We start from the raw sequence: 17,625 nt of genomic DNA, 5'->3' as shown, positions 1-17,625 counted from the left end.
CACTGCTGAGAACAAAAGTTGTAGTGATGTTGAGGTATATTGACTGTCAAGTATAAAATGCTTGGTCCTCTTCAGAGAAGGAAAATGTCAATGCTTTATTTTCTGGATTCTTTTTAAAGGCTAACTGATGACTGCTTGTGGTCTCTCAGAAGAGGATACCTGTCCATGTCCTTCAGGCATGCATTCAGTGCCACATCTACAGGGTGCTGGGCTATAGAAGATATTTCTTGGCCTGTATATAAACTGTGGTCTTTCTACATCATAGTGAGATATCATGCAGTCTTGACATAGCCTGTTAAATTATTTAGGCTGTTCAGAGTAGTATATGATTTAGGGGAGAAGATTGTTTTACTCTAATATTTTGGCTATCTCATTGTAGGGGGACAATCTACTCACAGTTTTTTATACCAGTTTTAGTTCACTAGTGCTATGAATTAGATAATGCAATGAGGAATGTTTTTGATCTGGTCAGTGTATGGGTTTTGTGGAGTTTTAAGTTCAATCTTTGTGAAATAAATTTGTTTTGTTTTACAAGTTGACCATGTTCCTCCACATTAATAATTTTTCAGTCCTCTCAGGTTTAGTAGTGACAAGGAGGAAGGTTATTTCCATCCTCTCATTTTTCTTAAAGAAGGCTTGATAAAACTGATTTTTCTAATTAACTATAATGTGCAAAATCATCTGTCTTTTGACTGAAGGAGAATAGCAAGTATAAAAATACTAGAGATTCCTAAACTGACAGGTATCACAGATTAAATTTTCTGTCCAATTTTTTCCCACTCAATTCAGGTTAAATGACTGCAGTAGCTTGAATGTCACTGAATTTATAGAGTGAAGGAATAAATGAAAGTGTGTTGGCAATTGTCTGACAATGCGCTGTTTGATTAGCATTTGGTTCACAAAGTGGTGCGGATTACTGAACTTTTTGGAGTACTTGTCAACTGGTAGCAGGAGAGACAAGATATAAATTAATGATATTTTAATTGAGACTAGGAAAGGTCAGCAGGTAATCTTAAATTAGATTTCTCAAGAAGCCAATGGGACTTCCAGAAGATTAGTTTATTCTGAAAGGCAGGAGTTAAACAGAACACTACCTTAGCAACTGTATATATTTACATGTGGATAAGGTCACCTTACCTCTGAGAAACAATCACCTTAGTGATACTTCTGTATAATTAAAATTATTTATCTGCATCTCAGGACCAGTGTTAAAATTTGCATGTGATAATTTTAAATATAAGATAGACTGCCTTTTCTCTGAGGTGCTGAAAATAATTAAGCCATATGTTGTGTAAGTGTTAGGAGAGAGTAAGTTCTTTACAAAATATATTGTCTAACCATTTCAAACAATATAGTATGATAGCTGCTTTTCATCGTATAGGTTAGTAGATCCCAACAGTGTCACAGCTGATTCCAGACCAAATCCACTTCTTTAATTTATGGAGGCTGAAAAATAGCAATTAGAGAATTATGTTCACTAAGGTGTCTGGATGACTCAGCAGGATGTTTCTGTGCCTTGTTTTCCCTGATGCACAGGGGACACATCAAAAGAGAGTCACGCTGAGGCTGAGTCCACTTAGCTTTGCTCTGTCATCCTTTGTAGCACTCTCAGAGATGGATATTCTTTACAGGAGGGATAGAAATCGCGAAGCCTGAAGAGGTCTGAGTAGGTATATTTGCTGCCTCTCTTCCCTCTCACACAGTGGTTAAAAATGCTTCTCTTGTAGCAGAAGGGAAAAATTTGAGCTATGTTGATCCTGCAGAACCCAGCTGACAGGTTGCTGACAGTGGAAGATCTGGCTTAGGGAGAGACTTTACTTTCTCTTGGGGATCCTCTTACAGCAATTTTATGAGTGTGTAGTTTCTGAAGCTGTGATTTGTTGTTACTAATATTTTTGCCATGGCATCTCCTTTTCCTGTCGTAATGGAGTGTAGGTTTGCTGATCTGTGCTAAGTACATCATTGTGTTGCTTTTCATTCTGGAGACATATTTAATGGTGTGCCACAAAGGAAATAGTTTAATTTGTCTAAGTGTGATGCAGCCTGAGGTGGGAAAACTGATTTACTTAAGGAATGGAGACTGTGGGTTTGTGGCTGTGGGTTTCTGCTTGCTAAAACTGATTCAGAAAAATGTTCTTCTCTTCCTTTCCTCCCACGTACCTTTTTTTCTGATATTTTTGAGTTTAAATCCTGTCTTCCTACTGGCTCTTCATTATGTACAAAGTACTGTAAAGTGCTGTCCTTTTAATAACTGCCACAGTGAAAGAACAATCTTCCTGGATCAAGTCTTTTGTTTTCTGACACATAATACACAGTTATAATAATCTGTCATTTCAAATCAATATGCTCATCTGGAAAAGATCCATGTTACCTGAATGAAAACTTAACATGTTTATGTCTTCAACTATGTCGCCAGATGGTTAGTGAGACAGCTATAGGTAAAAAAAAATAAAATAAAAAATCATCATTTCTAATAATAAAATTCAATTTGGATGGTAGTGTCTGTAGGATAGCTGCCAGACCTGCAGCCACTGCAGTGAAGCCATCAACATATTGATCATTATTACTCTAATGCTGCAAAATATTATGATTCCATTAAGGAACTGTTAATTTTGTCCCTTCTCCATCCTGATAGCTAAAAAAAAAGAGAAAAAAGAGAAAATTTTCTTATCTCCTGTAAGTAAAATATTCAACTGGTTAAAACAGGGAAGTTTAGACTTGAACTAAAATACTTCAAAGGACACTTCATATGCAGCCTTTAATATGGTTCTGGTGGTTTGTCACCAATTTAGATAAGCAAATTTTCCATTGTGTTTCACAAACATGCCATAAGAATTTTTGGTTTGTATTTTTGTTAATATTCAAAATTCAAATAAAATTGTTGATGTTGTTTTCTTGTGCCCTTGCAGGAGTAACAACTGTGTTGACAATGACAACACTGAGCATCAGTGCTCGAAATTCACTCCCCAAAGTAGCATATGCAACAGCTATGGATTGGTTTATTGCTGTTTGCTATGCATTTGTATTCTCTGCATTAATTGAATTTGCAACTGTAAATTATTTCACAAAGCGAGGATGGGCCTGGGATGGAAAAAGTGTGGTGAATGATAAGGTAAGTCCTAAGGAAATAGCCCTATTTCCAGTCAATTGCACTAAACCAGCTGTAATATATTATTTTGATGTTTGGCTATATAAAAACCCCTCAAAACTGTTTAAATCAAAAGAATGTAGATGTATTTTCTGTCCTGAACAAAAATATCTCTGTCCTCATGAAGCTAATCTCACTTGGTCTCAATAATCCAGATTTAGTTATCAAGCTTTTTTTTTTTTTTTTGTGTTGAGAACAGCCTGACTTGTTTCTTGACTACTCAGATAGAACTGTTTATCTGGTTATTCAGAAAATTTCATCCATATTATATTGATCACTTTTTAATTATTTAATCCAGTTGAGTTGGTAATAAAAAAAAGATTAAAAAATACAATGTATATTAATTTTCCTGGTAACTAAGCATCAGAAAAACAACTGAATACCCATATATGTAAAAACTATTAATTACAAATTCTAGAAGTTTTGAACATTTTCTGCATTCTGAAACTGATCGTAAGGATATGTAGCCATTAATTTTTAATTAATTTAAATAGCAGTTGTACAAAATTCTGATTACTTCACTTACGATATATTGATGCTCTGAGTGTGCAGAAACATAGTCACACCTTTATTTTCTTATATTGATAGCAGTGTAGGTGTGATAGCATGAAGAAATTTTAACCTGACAGAATTTCTTATTTTGTGAACAAAATTAACTTGGTGATACGCCTAAATTTGTGTCAAGCTTTACAGTTTATAATTTTAATAACACAGGACAAATGTTAAAGCTGACTTCTTGTTTTGACTGTCTTGCTATATTATATAATTTTGTTTTATCCCAGTCCCTAATTCTACCAATGGAGAAGAATTTATTCTGACAAAGAATACTCTGATTTCTGTGGTTCTCCTTAAAAAAAGGATAGACTATTATTTGCTTTCTAGATGATAATAGTAGACGTAAGGCAAAGTTTAATTAACTGATGGTTTCAAAGCACTTTGAATGCATAAAGCACAATGCATAAAGAAGCAAAATATTCAGTTAATGGTAAAGGAGAAATAGAGAAAATGAGTATATTGCTTATAATTCCCTATGGCTTCTGGAAAGACATGAACTATTCATAGCTTCACAATCTGCTCCCTTATGCTAGAAGTAGATACCAAATCACTACAAGTTTATCAGTATGTCATGAGTGAAGCTTTTCAGACTGGCACATTGCCATGGCATTGTAATAATGTAGGGAGCCCTTATAACCCCTCCAATCCTTTGGCTGTTCCTTTAAATTAATACAGCACTGTTGTCTCATGATCTTAGGATGCAACTGTTTAACAGCTAGTATTCTTTCCTTAGGAATGACAAAATAAGCCATTCCATTTATATACCATTCACATACACATACACAGTTCTTTTTTTTCAAAATGATTTAACCAAAAGCTAAACTTCTAACATATTCATATTCATACTCATACAAAAATACGGTTCATCTTTACTATGCAGGTCTCATTGATGGTATTACAAATAACTTCTAAAAACACACTTAATGTGACTGAAAGTAAGAAATTATAGATAAATTAGAGTGTTCCTCTTGTGATTTGATTTGGTAATCTGCTCTTATTTTTGATGAATGAATCTGTGCACCTACAGCCAGGCTTACCCTTCACCAAGTAAAGTGAAATGTGTTCCCTCAGTGACAGTCATCTGTGTTTACATTATGTGGAAATTCCCATCTAAGTGCTGTGAACATGGAATTTGTCTCACAAGAAAGCAGATGCAGGAACAAGCTACATACCCGTATTCATACTCGTGTCAATAAGGAACAATACTGAATTCCCACCTCATCCCAGATTTTCTTTTTATGTGACATCTCATGAGACAAGGTATTTGGGGTATAACATCTAATATAACATCTAACCATGAAGATCTCATCAAGATTTGTAGATGTCCCTGATAAATATCAAATTAGAGCTAATTTAATACCAAAATTGGAAACTGGGTAGATGCCTCCCAGTGGAAGTAAAAAATTGGAATCCACCTGTATGAGAAAGGTCACAAGAATTCCCTCGAGTGTGCCACTTCCTTTAGATTAAAAATCAAACCAAACTAACACAATAGCTGATGATTACTTATATGAGCCAGAAGTTAACCATTTCTTCATCTCTTTAATTCTGTATTTGTGGAAGAGATGGACTGAATCTAATATTTATTTGCCTGCTTCTAAATAATATATGGAGACCCTTGCTTCCTGAGAAACCAAAACCCTTCCATTCTCTGGAATTGCTGCAAAACAGTGAATCATTTTATAGCATTACAGTCTTATTGCAGAGCTAGTCTGTGTACATATCTATCTATCTATCTATCTATCTATCTATCTATCTCTAAAAATTCAAGCCTATACTCATTCCCTAACATCCCTGTATCTATTTATAGACATAGTGTGGCCATTGGGCTGCCATTGGCTGAACTTTAGCCATTTGAAAGCAAACACCATCCCATAAAAACACAGAATTGATGATCTTGGAAGGGACCTCTGCAGATCATTAAATTTAACTCCCATATACTCCAAGCAGGGTCAGCTAGGAACACTTGCCTAGGGTCATGTGCAGATATTTTTTTAATAGGTCCAAGGATGGAGACTCCATAAGCTCTCTGGGCAATGTGTTTCAGTGCTCAGTCACACTCACAGTAAAACAGTTTTTTTCAGATGTTTAAGTGGAATATTCTGTATTTCAATTTGTGCCCATTGCCTCTTGTCCTTCCATTGGACATCACTGAGAAGAGTCTGATCTGGTCTTCATTACTCTCTCCCACCAGATATTTATACACATTGATAAGATTCCCCTGAGCCTTCTCTTCTCCAGGCTGAACAGTCCCAGCTCTCTCAGCCTTTCATATTTCAGATGCTTTAGGCCTTAAATCATCTTTGTGGTCCTTCACTGGACTTGCTCCATTATGTCCATGTCTCTCCTGAACTGGGAAGCCCAGAAGTGGATCCAGCACTCTGGATGTGTCCCACCAGGACAGTTGAGGGAAAAGATCACCTCCCTCTGCCTGCTGACAATGCTTTTTGTAATGCAGCCCAGGAGACTGTTGGCTTTTGTTGCTATGAGGGCACATTTATGTCTTGTGTTCAACTTGGTGTCCACCAGGAACCCCTGGGCTTTTTCCGCAAAGCTGCTTTCCAGCTCATTAGCTCCAGCCTGTACTGGTGCATGGGGTTATTCCTCCCCAGGTGCAGGACTTAATTTTCCCTTTGCTGAACTTCATTAAATTCTTGTCATTCCATCCCACTTTTCTTATCATCTGTTATTTTTTAGGTTTTAATCCCAATTTTCATCACTGTTATGCATTTTTTAAACAATAATTTCTAAAACCAGGAAATAGTTCTTGGGATAGTTTTCAGCTGACTTCTGCAACTACCAGGCTGGAGTAATTAATTGCAATCTCTTTCTGACCTCTCGTGTGTGTGTGTGTGTGTGTATGGTATATACACAGGATGGTATATATATGTAAACACAGATATATTTTTCCAGAATCTCTTAAAAATGTAGACCATTACTGGAGTTCCTTTATATGTTGGTGGTATAAGATGTTCAAATAATAATAATAATAATTGGTTTATGTGTGAAAGATGGTCTAGTTTTCATTTTATTACAATGCCAGGTAATCTTTTTTTTCCAGTCCACTCATTCACTCCTTCTAGTTCTCTTAACAGAGAACATTTTAAAGATCTTGCAATTCTGTTGTAAAAAGCCAGATACAAAGCAGCTAGAGAAAGACCAACTCCATCCAGTTATCCTTGCAATCGCAGTAACAGATCCTTCCTCATATAATTTCAGTAGGGCATTTGATGACGCAAGAGTACATCATTTTAGAGCATTCTTATGTTACCTGTGCCTTCTTTTCAGATAGACGGGAACTGTCTTTACATTTGGATTTATCAGTATGGTATTCCTGGTATACTTTTTACATATTCACACATACTTATTTGTTTCTTTTACATTTGCAATGATATTTTATGAAGTCTATTCTGGCAAATGCACGTAAAATATTTAACTTCATGATGTCTTCCAATAGAAAAAAGAAAAAGCATCTGTCATTAAGAAAAACAATGCCTATGCAGTGGCAGTTGCCAACTATGCTCCAAATATTACCAAGGACTCAGTGCTACCAACCATCTCCAAGAGCGCTACAACTGCAGAACCCAACAAGGCAAAACCAGAAGCAAAGCCACAGGAAGCAAAGAAGACATTCAACAGTGTTAGCAAAATTGACAGAATGTCTAGAATAGTGTTTCCAGTCTTATTTGGTACTTTCAATTTAGTGTATTGGGCTACATATTTAAACAGGGAGCCTGTCTTACTTGGCTTTGCGCCATCAACCTAAAAGCTGAATTGCACTGAGGACTTAAAGCATCATTCTAATCAGATAGGTTGTTCGCTATGTACAGTACGACTAATAACTGCTAATCTGTGAACCATTATGTACAGAGTGTATATAGATGTTTTATCTGTGTATCTCCAAAGGAGGAACACAGTGTTAATTCATGGGTCTGTAAACAGATAGCACCCATGGCAAATATAGCCAGCTCTTTAAAAGTTATACCCAGGGGAGTTCTGTTAAACTAGGATACATATATACAGAATTATATTCTCTCCGTACAATGAAATGAAGATATGATCCTACATAATTATTTAGGAACAGTATTTTTTTAATTTAAAGTTAAAATATTTTTCTATAAAGTAACTAATTCTACTTTAATGAAAGAAACTGTCATTTAAAAAAAGGATTTTTTTAAAAAGGCGTAATTGTTTCATACAATAGCAGTACCCATGTACATAACAGAGTACGGAAATCGTACAGTTCTATTGTTCGCAAACATTCTGGATACTAGTTAGACTGAAGAGGTAGTAAAATCTACTATATGGCAAAAGTCACAAGTTTCTTACTTCTGTCCTGTTTGAAGTTGTTAATAAACTCTTCTAATTGATTTCAGGGAAAAACAAGTGTTAATCAAATTTCCAATATCAACCAACTTCTGCTAGTGAAACTCTTATTCTTTTCACTGTTTTATTTATTTGATGTTGCTAAGCCAGGTTGTCTGGTTCAGCAAAGTTGGATTATTTTTCTTTTTTCTTTTGTTCTTAATAGGATTATTGTCAGGTTCATAAAAGCACTCAGAAATTTTTCAGGGTTAAGTATATCAGTAATATATCACTCTTTTTCCTTGCTTAATGTTATCCTAAATCCTGCCATTAAAATATTTCCCTGTATTTGTCCCAGAAAGCATTGTATTCAAGGGAAAGAAGAACCATGATTTAAGTTCAGGAAATTGTCCATGTAATAAAATTTACTGCTGCTTTTGTAAATTGCAACTTCACATTTCGCTGACATAACTTTACAACAACTTTGTATACTAGAAATGGTTTTGCTAAGATTTGAATGTTATTTTTTTAATAAAAGGTCATGCATCATCAGTAGGTATCAACTGTATTTCATATACACAAATATAACAAAATTGGAGCTGCCATTTACAATTTTATATGAACATTTAATACTGATTAGTAAAACTGTTTTTCATCTGAGCCTTTGCAAAAATTCTTTAAGCCCCAAAAGGCCTGGTAAATCATGACATAAGTAATAATTATGTACTGTATTTAGATTTTAGTGTACTTGGCCAATCAAAAATATTTTGATTCACACATACATTAGCAGTTATTAGTTGACCTTTAAGAAAAAGATACACCTTTATGATGATGTCTTCTAGTAGAGACATATGTAGTCGTATAGTGTCATTTATTGCAGTTTTGTACAGTACTTGAGTATAGTGCATAAAATAGATATGTTCAGAATTTAACAAAGTTGTACAAATATTTCTAAAAATCAAATAAAAGAGTATCTTAAGACATGGAAATGCGCTAAAAACGACAAAAAGAAACACTGCTTTCATTTGCTGTTTTATTTTCTTGCTTTTTCTTTGCGTTTAATGTGATTCTGTTTTGTATTTTGTGTGACAGTATAGATGCCAAGGTCACAAATGTATATTATGAATAGAATTAATAGTAAGACAGAGTTGACTTCAGTAAAATAAAGACATTTAGTAAGTTATAAATGAAAGGGAGAAGCATGGACAAGGTGTGTATCCCTTGAAGTCCCTCTAATTAAACCATCAGATTCAACCTTTCTCATCAACAGTAGTTAAAAAATGAGCACTTTACTCAGAACATGAAAATAAAAATATCCTTATTTTCATATATATTTATATATAAATGTAGATCTTCCATGTAACATGGAGATGTGTGCAATAGTGTGATTATGAGCATAAGGCTGGAAGGCAAGCAATAAAAAAAAGGTTTTTTCATAGTATAATTATACATATTTAAAATGTTTCATTTGTAAATTATAAATTATCCCTTTAATGTCACATTGTCCAGGTATGAATAAATATATAAATATGTACATATGTACAAATAATTGTAAATATAAGAACTGTAGAAAAATCCCTTCACTTTTAACTCTGTTTTTGGCAAAGGGCTCTGACTGTATAGTTTAATGGAGGCCCATGCTAAACTGCTCTTGAACTTGAGTAACTCCATTGTTTTCTGTAGCTGAGGTCTCCTTCCTGTGACCTAGTGGGAGTTCTTACCTCCTGTTCACATCAGCAGATCTAGGGACTCTCTGAACCTAACTGGACTGGGGTATGAGAAACAGAGGACTGTGTTTCACCCTTGTTCACATCCCAAGTACTCCAAACCCTTCACAATTTTTAAAAAATGTTGTGTATTGCTCCATGCATGACACTGTATAGTCAGAACTCTCCCCACTACAAACATGAGTGTGCTCAGAACCATGTTTGATTACTTGGTAAGGAAGGATTTTTCACCTTTATCCAAGAACGGAACCCCTCAAAGATTTTTAACAGTACAAGTCTTCTCCAACAAGAGTTTTTCTCTGGAAGATAACATCTGTGTAAGTCAGAGCTGCATGCAAAAAGTGTATCTTCAGTTTCCACAAGAAGCCTGATGCTGTCTCATATGAGTCAGTTCTGCTATTACCTCTTTTATTGGGTATGATTATTTTTTCATTCACTGATCATTTTCTCTACACTTGTGTTATGCTTAGTCAGTCAGAAGAAAAAACAGGTGGTTATCACATGCTAAATATACATTTATTACACACTACTATAGAAAAATAGGCATACTATATAAATTCACTCACTGGAAAATATAATACATTTTTAATATCTACATGCAGTTATTGTGGGCATCAGCAAGGCTTTTGAGGGCATACACTCCAGAAAAGTTCCACTTTTACATTTGGTTCAGTTGGCCTGTGTTGAAGCAAACTCCTTCAGTGGGAGGAAGGAGGCTGCTTTATAGTTTCACTGCTGAAACACTTATAGTGAGTGAACTGACTACACACAAGTTGCAAATTTTTAAAATTAACAACTGGCTAAGTGAATTTGAATGTAAAGTTTTAAGTGAATGCAAGCATCATGCGAGGAACACCGGAATTACAAGAGTTAGGCCTTCTTTCATTTTGCAGTATAATCTGTGTCTGGGATTTTAAAGCTGGTCTCACAAATGTATGTGCCAAATACATAGAAGTTTCATTTAATTTGAATAAAATTTGCTGGTCTTAAATACTTAAAGCAGGGAGAGAGAGTATGAGTGAGCACACACAAGTCACTTTGCTATCAAAGACTTGCACATGGAATCTACTAGTGAAATTTTTGGTTGATATGTTAATCTATTTTTCCCAGTATGCTTGGGCCAGGTTGTCACATTTTATGTGATTTAAGAAATTAATACAATAAATACAATAATATAACACTGTGGTAAACGTGGATTGGAATTACTATAATTCTGAACAAGGTTTATGAAATAGGTTTCCAGTGTAATACTAGCGCATGTACTTCTGGATGTATGTAGTTGGTAATTTAACAGTAATTTATAAATCAGCATGAAGTATATACAGATCAGCAGGGTTTATCAGCCAGGGTTGTCTGTGGGACACTTCTTAACAGATTCCTTTAAAAGAGTGGCTTGCAAACTTCTTAATGATATTGTAGCCAGTGAAATTACCTTCACCTTCCATATCTGGGTTAATTCAACTTGTAACTGCTGCGTTGTCGAACACCATTAAAAAAATACTATGGTAGATGTTCTGAGATACAAGTTTTAGCTTGGGAGACTATTCATACAACTGAACATTATGCTAAATTGAGGAGCTAATAGGAGAGAATGTGAAATAGCTTCACTAGACACCAAATGGCAGCCTTACAGAATCACCTTCCCTTCCCAGTGATTATAGATAACATATGGGGTGGTGAGAGTTTGCAAAAGTGGGGTCACCATAAACTGCCTGCGTGAAAGCAGCCAGAAGCAGATGGGAAGAGGTAGGGGTGTATGAAGGAGGAAAGGGGGAAAGAGAAGAAGCAAATGGCTTTGTTACTGTGTCAGTGGATTGAAGAATCCACTGAGGAATCCATTGAAGAAGGTAAAGCATGTTTTTGCTTCAGCTTCAGTTCTGAGCCTTATTTTACTATATGGAAGTTGTGGGAAAGTAACTTTTAGAGCATATGAAATTGAAATATTTCTTGTGTAATTCTGCTGAACTTGAGGGACATGAGTTGTGTCTTTGAAACAGAGAGGCTTCTGCTGACTGCTTTGTGGAAAACATGCAACGAAGCAATGTCTGCTTCCTGCTGTATGGGACATCTAGGGCAGAGGGGGAAAAGAAACTTCAGGAATTAAGTAGAACTTCGTTAATTCTAGGTTTTGTTTTCTTAAGAGGTGTGACTTTCACTTAAGCACAGATAGCATCCATCCTCTGTATCTCTCATTCTTATTCTGAAAGTGGTTCACAAGTTTTTGCCTTGTCCTTTCACAAAATAGATTAACTCGATGCTTCTGAACATTTCCATTCCTAACAATTTTGCATGAAAGATGATTTCAGTATGGATATGAACCTATCATCAGTCTATGCCCAATTATGTGTAAACACATAATGCTAAAATTTAGAAAGCAATGCAATGGGTTTTATAGCAGAGGAAGAAAACATTTTAAAATCAGCCCAGAAAGTTAAATAGCTTCATCTAAAAAACACAGAACATGATAAATGTACAAACATCTAAACTAATCTAAACAGAATTTCTGAGTGTGGTATAATTTGATGTAATATATAAAGTTTTTTTCTTAAAGACTTTGAAATGTTAAAGTAATTAAGTGAGTTTATATGAAAGTCAGCTCACACTTCAGCCTCTAGTGAAGGGAGTCATTCTTTATAAAGCAGAGTTTTAGGATTCCTTCCGCCTCGTCCCAGTGACAGTGTACCTTCTGCTAGAATGTTGTCATTTTACAACATAATTTTAAGTAATATCCCTTTAACATTACCTTATCTTTTTTTTTTTTTTTTTTTTTTTCTGTCAAGGAGGCCTCCTCTACCTCATTTCTGTAGATAACTCAAACTCCCTAACAACCAGAAGTTTCAGTAAAGGACTTCATCATTTTAGACCTTTAAGTTAAGACCTTAAGTGGAAGTTAAAGGGTCAAAAGTTTGTTTCAATGAATGGCAGATGTTAAACACATTAAAAAAATTTTCCTCTACTATAAAGTATTTAATTTGCTAGGTTCAGATCTCTCTAGCTGAACCCTTGAACTCATATTTTGGAGTCTGTGATTACATCTTACTGGAAGAGGCTAAACTTTGAGGGCTTGACATCTCTGGATTAGATCAGGGCAAAATTTGCACTGAATTTAAAATAAAACTGATTGGTATCCTCAGGATGTTTGTCTACATCACTGAAGTCAGTAAGGATTTTTTGAAGAAGGGAAGTACACCTGAGAGTACACCTGGGCTCTTCTTTGGATAGAGGTGTTTAGTTCTTTAACTCATGAAAATAAGCCCTTTAAAAGAAGAGCCAGCCATATTGAAATACAGGACTTGATATCTGTTTCATTCCTGGTATACATTAATGCCTTTTAAGATATTGTGGAAGTGCTATGAGTTAGGAGTAGGTGATAACACAAAAAGGAATTTGGAGGTTGTTTTAAAATATGCAAGATGATGTATACTATTCCTCTAGTGTTGGTGTCTACATAAATATATATGAATATATTTTTATGGTTGGATGATTTAAAAGTTATATTTTGCTTTCAAATTTTAATTCCTTACATAATGTTGTGAATACCTCACTCAATCAGGTGGCCTGGAGCGTGTCTTTATGCATTCAAGGTTTTTAATGATTGCACCGAGTGCTTTCATTCATCTGATATTCAAAGAGGTGAGCTTCAGCAGGTTGAAGTGTTATATTTGTTTTACAGTACTTCATCCATCTATCTACACTGTTAAGGATGGATGGAAATAGAAAATGGACCAAGATATTGCTTTGATCAACTGCTTTTGATATTCTTTATTGGATGTTCATTTTGGCTGAATGTATCAGTTTATAGGCTACTGTAGCTTAGCATTAGCACGGAATGCAATGTAGTACTTCACATCTATTAGAATACATATGTACAATATGTACCGTATCTATAAACTGTTAAAAAATCAGTTCCTAAACATCACCCCTTCACTCCTCTCCCCCCAGATAGTCACTTTATTAGGAAACATTTGAAGGCACTTTAATTTTAATGGAAGTGATGACACTAAATCTTGCTATATTTGATTTTTAAAAAAATAAATAAATAATGTGGAGTCTGATTCAGACATTGTTAGCAATTTCTCAGCTGTGCTGGAGTCAGAGAGCATTTATGCATCATATGACAAATCTACTTTAGTGAGTCACTTAGGTGTAAGAATATATAAGAGTTTGAAAATAGATGCTGCCAGTATATTAACAAGAAATAAGGAAACAGGAAGAATGGAACCAATAATTTTAAAGAAAATTAAACACCAATCAAATATGCATAGTAAGAAACTGCATGATAAATGTAAGTATACTTAACCTTGAACATCAACGTCATATAAAATCTTCTGGGTGACAGTTCACTTATTTAGTAGGTTTCATAGTTATAAATAATTAAAGAGGATGAAAATATTCTGTAATTTGTGACCTTGTTTTAACTGGAAAAAAGTTGTTACTTTTCTAAACTGTAAAAGAAATAACTGGATTTATGTTTGAATGTGTCACTGCTTGCTGTTGAAGAATATTTATTAACCACATGCAAAATATTGCTTAACATTATCTTTTTGTACTTCTTATTAAAGTTAATTTAAATATAGCACATTTTGTATTTTTGGTTTTAATACTTTGACAGCACAAATGTTTAATTCCCCTCACGGCTTTTCTCTTAGGATTTGTGTGTGGGTTTTTTGTTTGTTTGTTCTTGTTGGCTATTTTTAAGCAACCCATCACAGCCTCTGTGAAGGTGCTTTTTTATTAAGGATAGAATTTCCCAAAGGAAGCAAATAATATGTTGGAAATAAAATATTCCTTAGCTTGTTGAGAGTTTAACAGGGTTTTCTATTTACATGTTGAGAATGCCCTCATGGATTCATATTATGCATGGCAATGTTTCATGTTTTCAGAAGGTTATAAAACATACTGCTGCAGGGTATTCTCTAACCACCAGTTGACGTGGAACATAAGAAAACTCCTACTAGACAGCTTGGTTCATCAGAGTGATTAGATGGGGTAACAAAGCTTACTTGGAAAAAACCCCAAATATTTATGTTGTTTGCAGGGAGTGGTTTTGGTTTTGGTATTTTGTTTGTTTTAAAATGAGTGTTCTGAGTTCCAAAACTTTCAGTGGAAAGGCTATAAATATTTCAGGGATGGCCCTTTCTTTTCCTGTATAGCTGCAGCTTCTGATGGCAAACACATAAATGTTCTTCATGGAAGATGGAAGTAATTTTTTTTATCAGAAGGGATTTGGGGCTCCTTGTATCTTGGCTGGGGCTACGTAATGCTCTCCTAGTATACCTGGGGATGCCAGGACAGAGTGTGAGGAATCCAGATTGTGAATAGATAAATATATTAGTTATAATAATTTACATTGGAAAGGATTACTGAAGGTCATCCTGTCCAATTCCCTGCTCAAAGTACAGTCACATTACATGAAGTTGTGTGAGGCCTTGTACAGTCAAGTGTTGAGCATCTCCAAGGATGGAAATCACACAACCTCCCTGGGTCTCTGTCATCACCTTCATGGCATAAAAACATTTATCTGTATTTGATTGGAATGTCCCATGTTACAAACTGTGCCTATTGCTACTTGTTATATTGCTTCAGACTTCTGAGACAAGTGCCTCTATATATATTTTCCAAGCTATAGCTCTAAGTGGTTTGGTTTTATTGTTAATTTAGACGATTGAAAATGCTAACATTTGGGCCCAGCCTTACCACAAGGCTGCCTTTCCTAGAGTTTTCCTTGGAAGATCACTGCTTAGATCCTACTTGCTTGTACACCAGAAGAGATGTTTGGACTGGTCGATAACAAACTCCACCTGCCTCTGTGAATCAGGACAATATCTTTTGCATGTGTACGACGACTTCTGTCAATTAACAAGATGCAGTAGAAAAGCCTTGCTATCACATATCCTCATGTAATCAAATTGGGTGATTTTTCACATGCTTTCCCACAGTAAATTTCAGGTATTGAGGTGATTCAAACTACATATTATGTCAGGTGAGGAGAACCCTCCCTTTTATATATTGACTACCACTGGCCATATGGTAAGGGTTACAATGTGGCTGATGGATTTAATGTTTTAATTTCAACGGCATGTAGGTACTTGACTATAGAATGCTATAGATCAGGTAGCTACAACTACCTGATCGATGTCAGCTCGAACAGCAACATACCTCTGTGACGGAACAAATGCATGATGCTTCATAGCCAAATGTCTGCCCTTTCAGCTTGGAGCCTCTTGCATGAGGAGCACTCCCTTTATACTTGCTGAAAATGAACGGGGGATTTGCAGGCAGGCAGTGCACAGTGTTCTCTTCCCCTGGGGAAAGGGTCCTGTGTAGTTACACAGCCTTTTGGTCTGGAAAGACCTGTGCTTCAGTGCCAGCACCTCCCTACAGGAAGCTGTGAACATGTGAATGAAGGGCTGGGTAACTGCAGTTGTGGTCCCAAGGTAACATATCACAGCTCCTTCTTGTGCTTTGTATTCTGGCAAATGCTGGCAGGACAGGCTACATCAGTTAGGTGCCTTCTGTATGCACCAGCAACAGCCTTCAGTTCAGAAACAAAACTGTAAAACCTATTGCTCCTTGTGGCCCTTGGCTGGGACCTCTTTATGAGCTCTGTGGCATACCTTGTAGAGTTCAAGATACTGTGCTGCTTGTAGTTCAAATTCTGTTAGATGATTCAGCTTGGATTTCAGGCTTGTAAACTCTGAGTGTTAAAGGTACCAACAAACACCAACAAATATATTTCTTGGCATTGGAATATTTGTCAGAGAACACGGTCTCCTTCTAACTGTCATCACAGTCTCCTGGATTTAAAGGGAAAATCCAAATGTGAGGAGTAAAAAAATGTCAAAGAAAGTTCACTTAAGTTCTCCAGGTCAAAGTGCCATTTACAGCATATCTCTAACTGTATCCTGCACTAGGATGTACACTCCATCTGCAGATTGGCACAGACAGAGTAAGGGCATTGCCTTCCTGTTAATGGACTGGCTTTTTTTCTGGATTGTTTTGTGACAGCTCAAAAGTGTCTCTATTCCTTTTTTTTTTTTTTTTTTTTTTTTTTTGATAGTACACCTTATACTGTTAGTCTAGTCTTGATCCTGAAGTCCCAGAGAGACTGTTTATTGTATTAGAGACTGACACTGAAGTACAACGTTCTCAGTGAACTCCAGTTCTGCTGAAACACTGTCACTAACGCTGTTCCCAGGGAAATGCCTATGAACAGCACACACGCTGAATATTGAGCAATACATTGGGGAATGCGTGAGCCTGATTCTCGTTACCACTTCATAGCTTGCCATTTCTTTGCCACTGCTCCAAAAACATCAACCCTTCCTTCAAGTGGTGCTGAGAGTTTGGTCAACCCATGAAACATGGAAATCGTACTGGGATGCTGCTGGCAAGAGGCTGGACGTGGTTGTTCAGACACACTCATAGGTATGTACTTGTGTTATCTGGGCATTGTTCCCTGCTTTTCTCTAGAGCTGTAAATCAGTAGCTTTTGAGTGTGTACCAATGGGCTCCACTCTCAGTAGTATGACCAGTACTTTTATTATGTATCTATTCAAGGTATTTGCTTACTGAGAGATTTACTGTTTTATTAGGACACTGCAAATAAGACCTCCTGGAGTCACTGGATGAATCTGACTTTTTTTTGCATTTCTTCCCCTTCATAGATATTATTGTAATATAAAACAACCAACATCCCAATGCTAAGATAAAAATAAGGATGTAATTATCACTGAAGAAACAGTCTGTTCTGCTTGTCTCTTTAAAAATTTCCTTTTTCATGGATGAAGAAATGTAGGCAGACCAAATATGTTTGGAGGGCAAAATATGCTTGTAATGCTCTATTAGCAATTGTCCAAAGACAGCTAACTGAAGGAAAAAGTGTTTTAC

At 35.7% G+C, this 17,625-nt stretch overlaps 1 protein-coding gene across 3 annotated transcripts in view; it reads left to right on the top strand.

Annotated features, from left to right (window-relative positions):
- The window catches only part of GABRA2 (gamma-aminobutyric acid type A receptor subunit alpha2), a 66,000-nt gene extending 51,689 nt beyond the window's left edge, over positions 1-14,311 (top strand). For all 3 annotated transcript variants that reach the window (XM_074904729.1, XM_074904731.1, XM_074904730.1), the window contains exons 9-10: positions 2,910-3,112; positions 7,161-14,311. In XM_074904729.1, coding sequence (XP_074760830.1) covers positions 2,910-3,112; positions 7,161-7,469 — 512 coding nt within the window. In that variant the 3' untranslated portion in view covers positions 7,470-14,311. The remainder of the gene's footprint in view (positions 1-2,909; positions 3,113-7,160) is intronic.
- The last annotated feature ends 3,314 nt before the right edge of the window (positions 14,312-17,625 follow it).

This window comes from Athene noctua, chromosome 4 (assembly GCF_965140245.1).
Source record: "Athene noctua chromosome 4, bAthNoc1.hap1.1, whole genome shotgun sequence".
Lineage (NCBI taxonomy): Eukaryota > Metazoa > Chordata > Aves > Strigiformes > Strigidae > Athene > Athene noctua.
The sequence above is the reverse complement of the archived record's forward strand: the minus strand, read 5'-3'. Positions and strand labels throughout refer to the sequence as shown.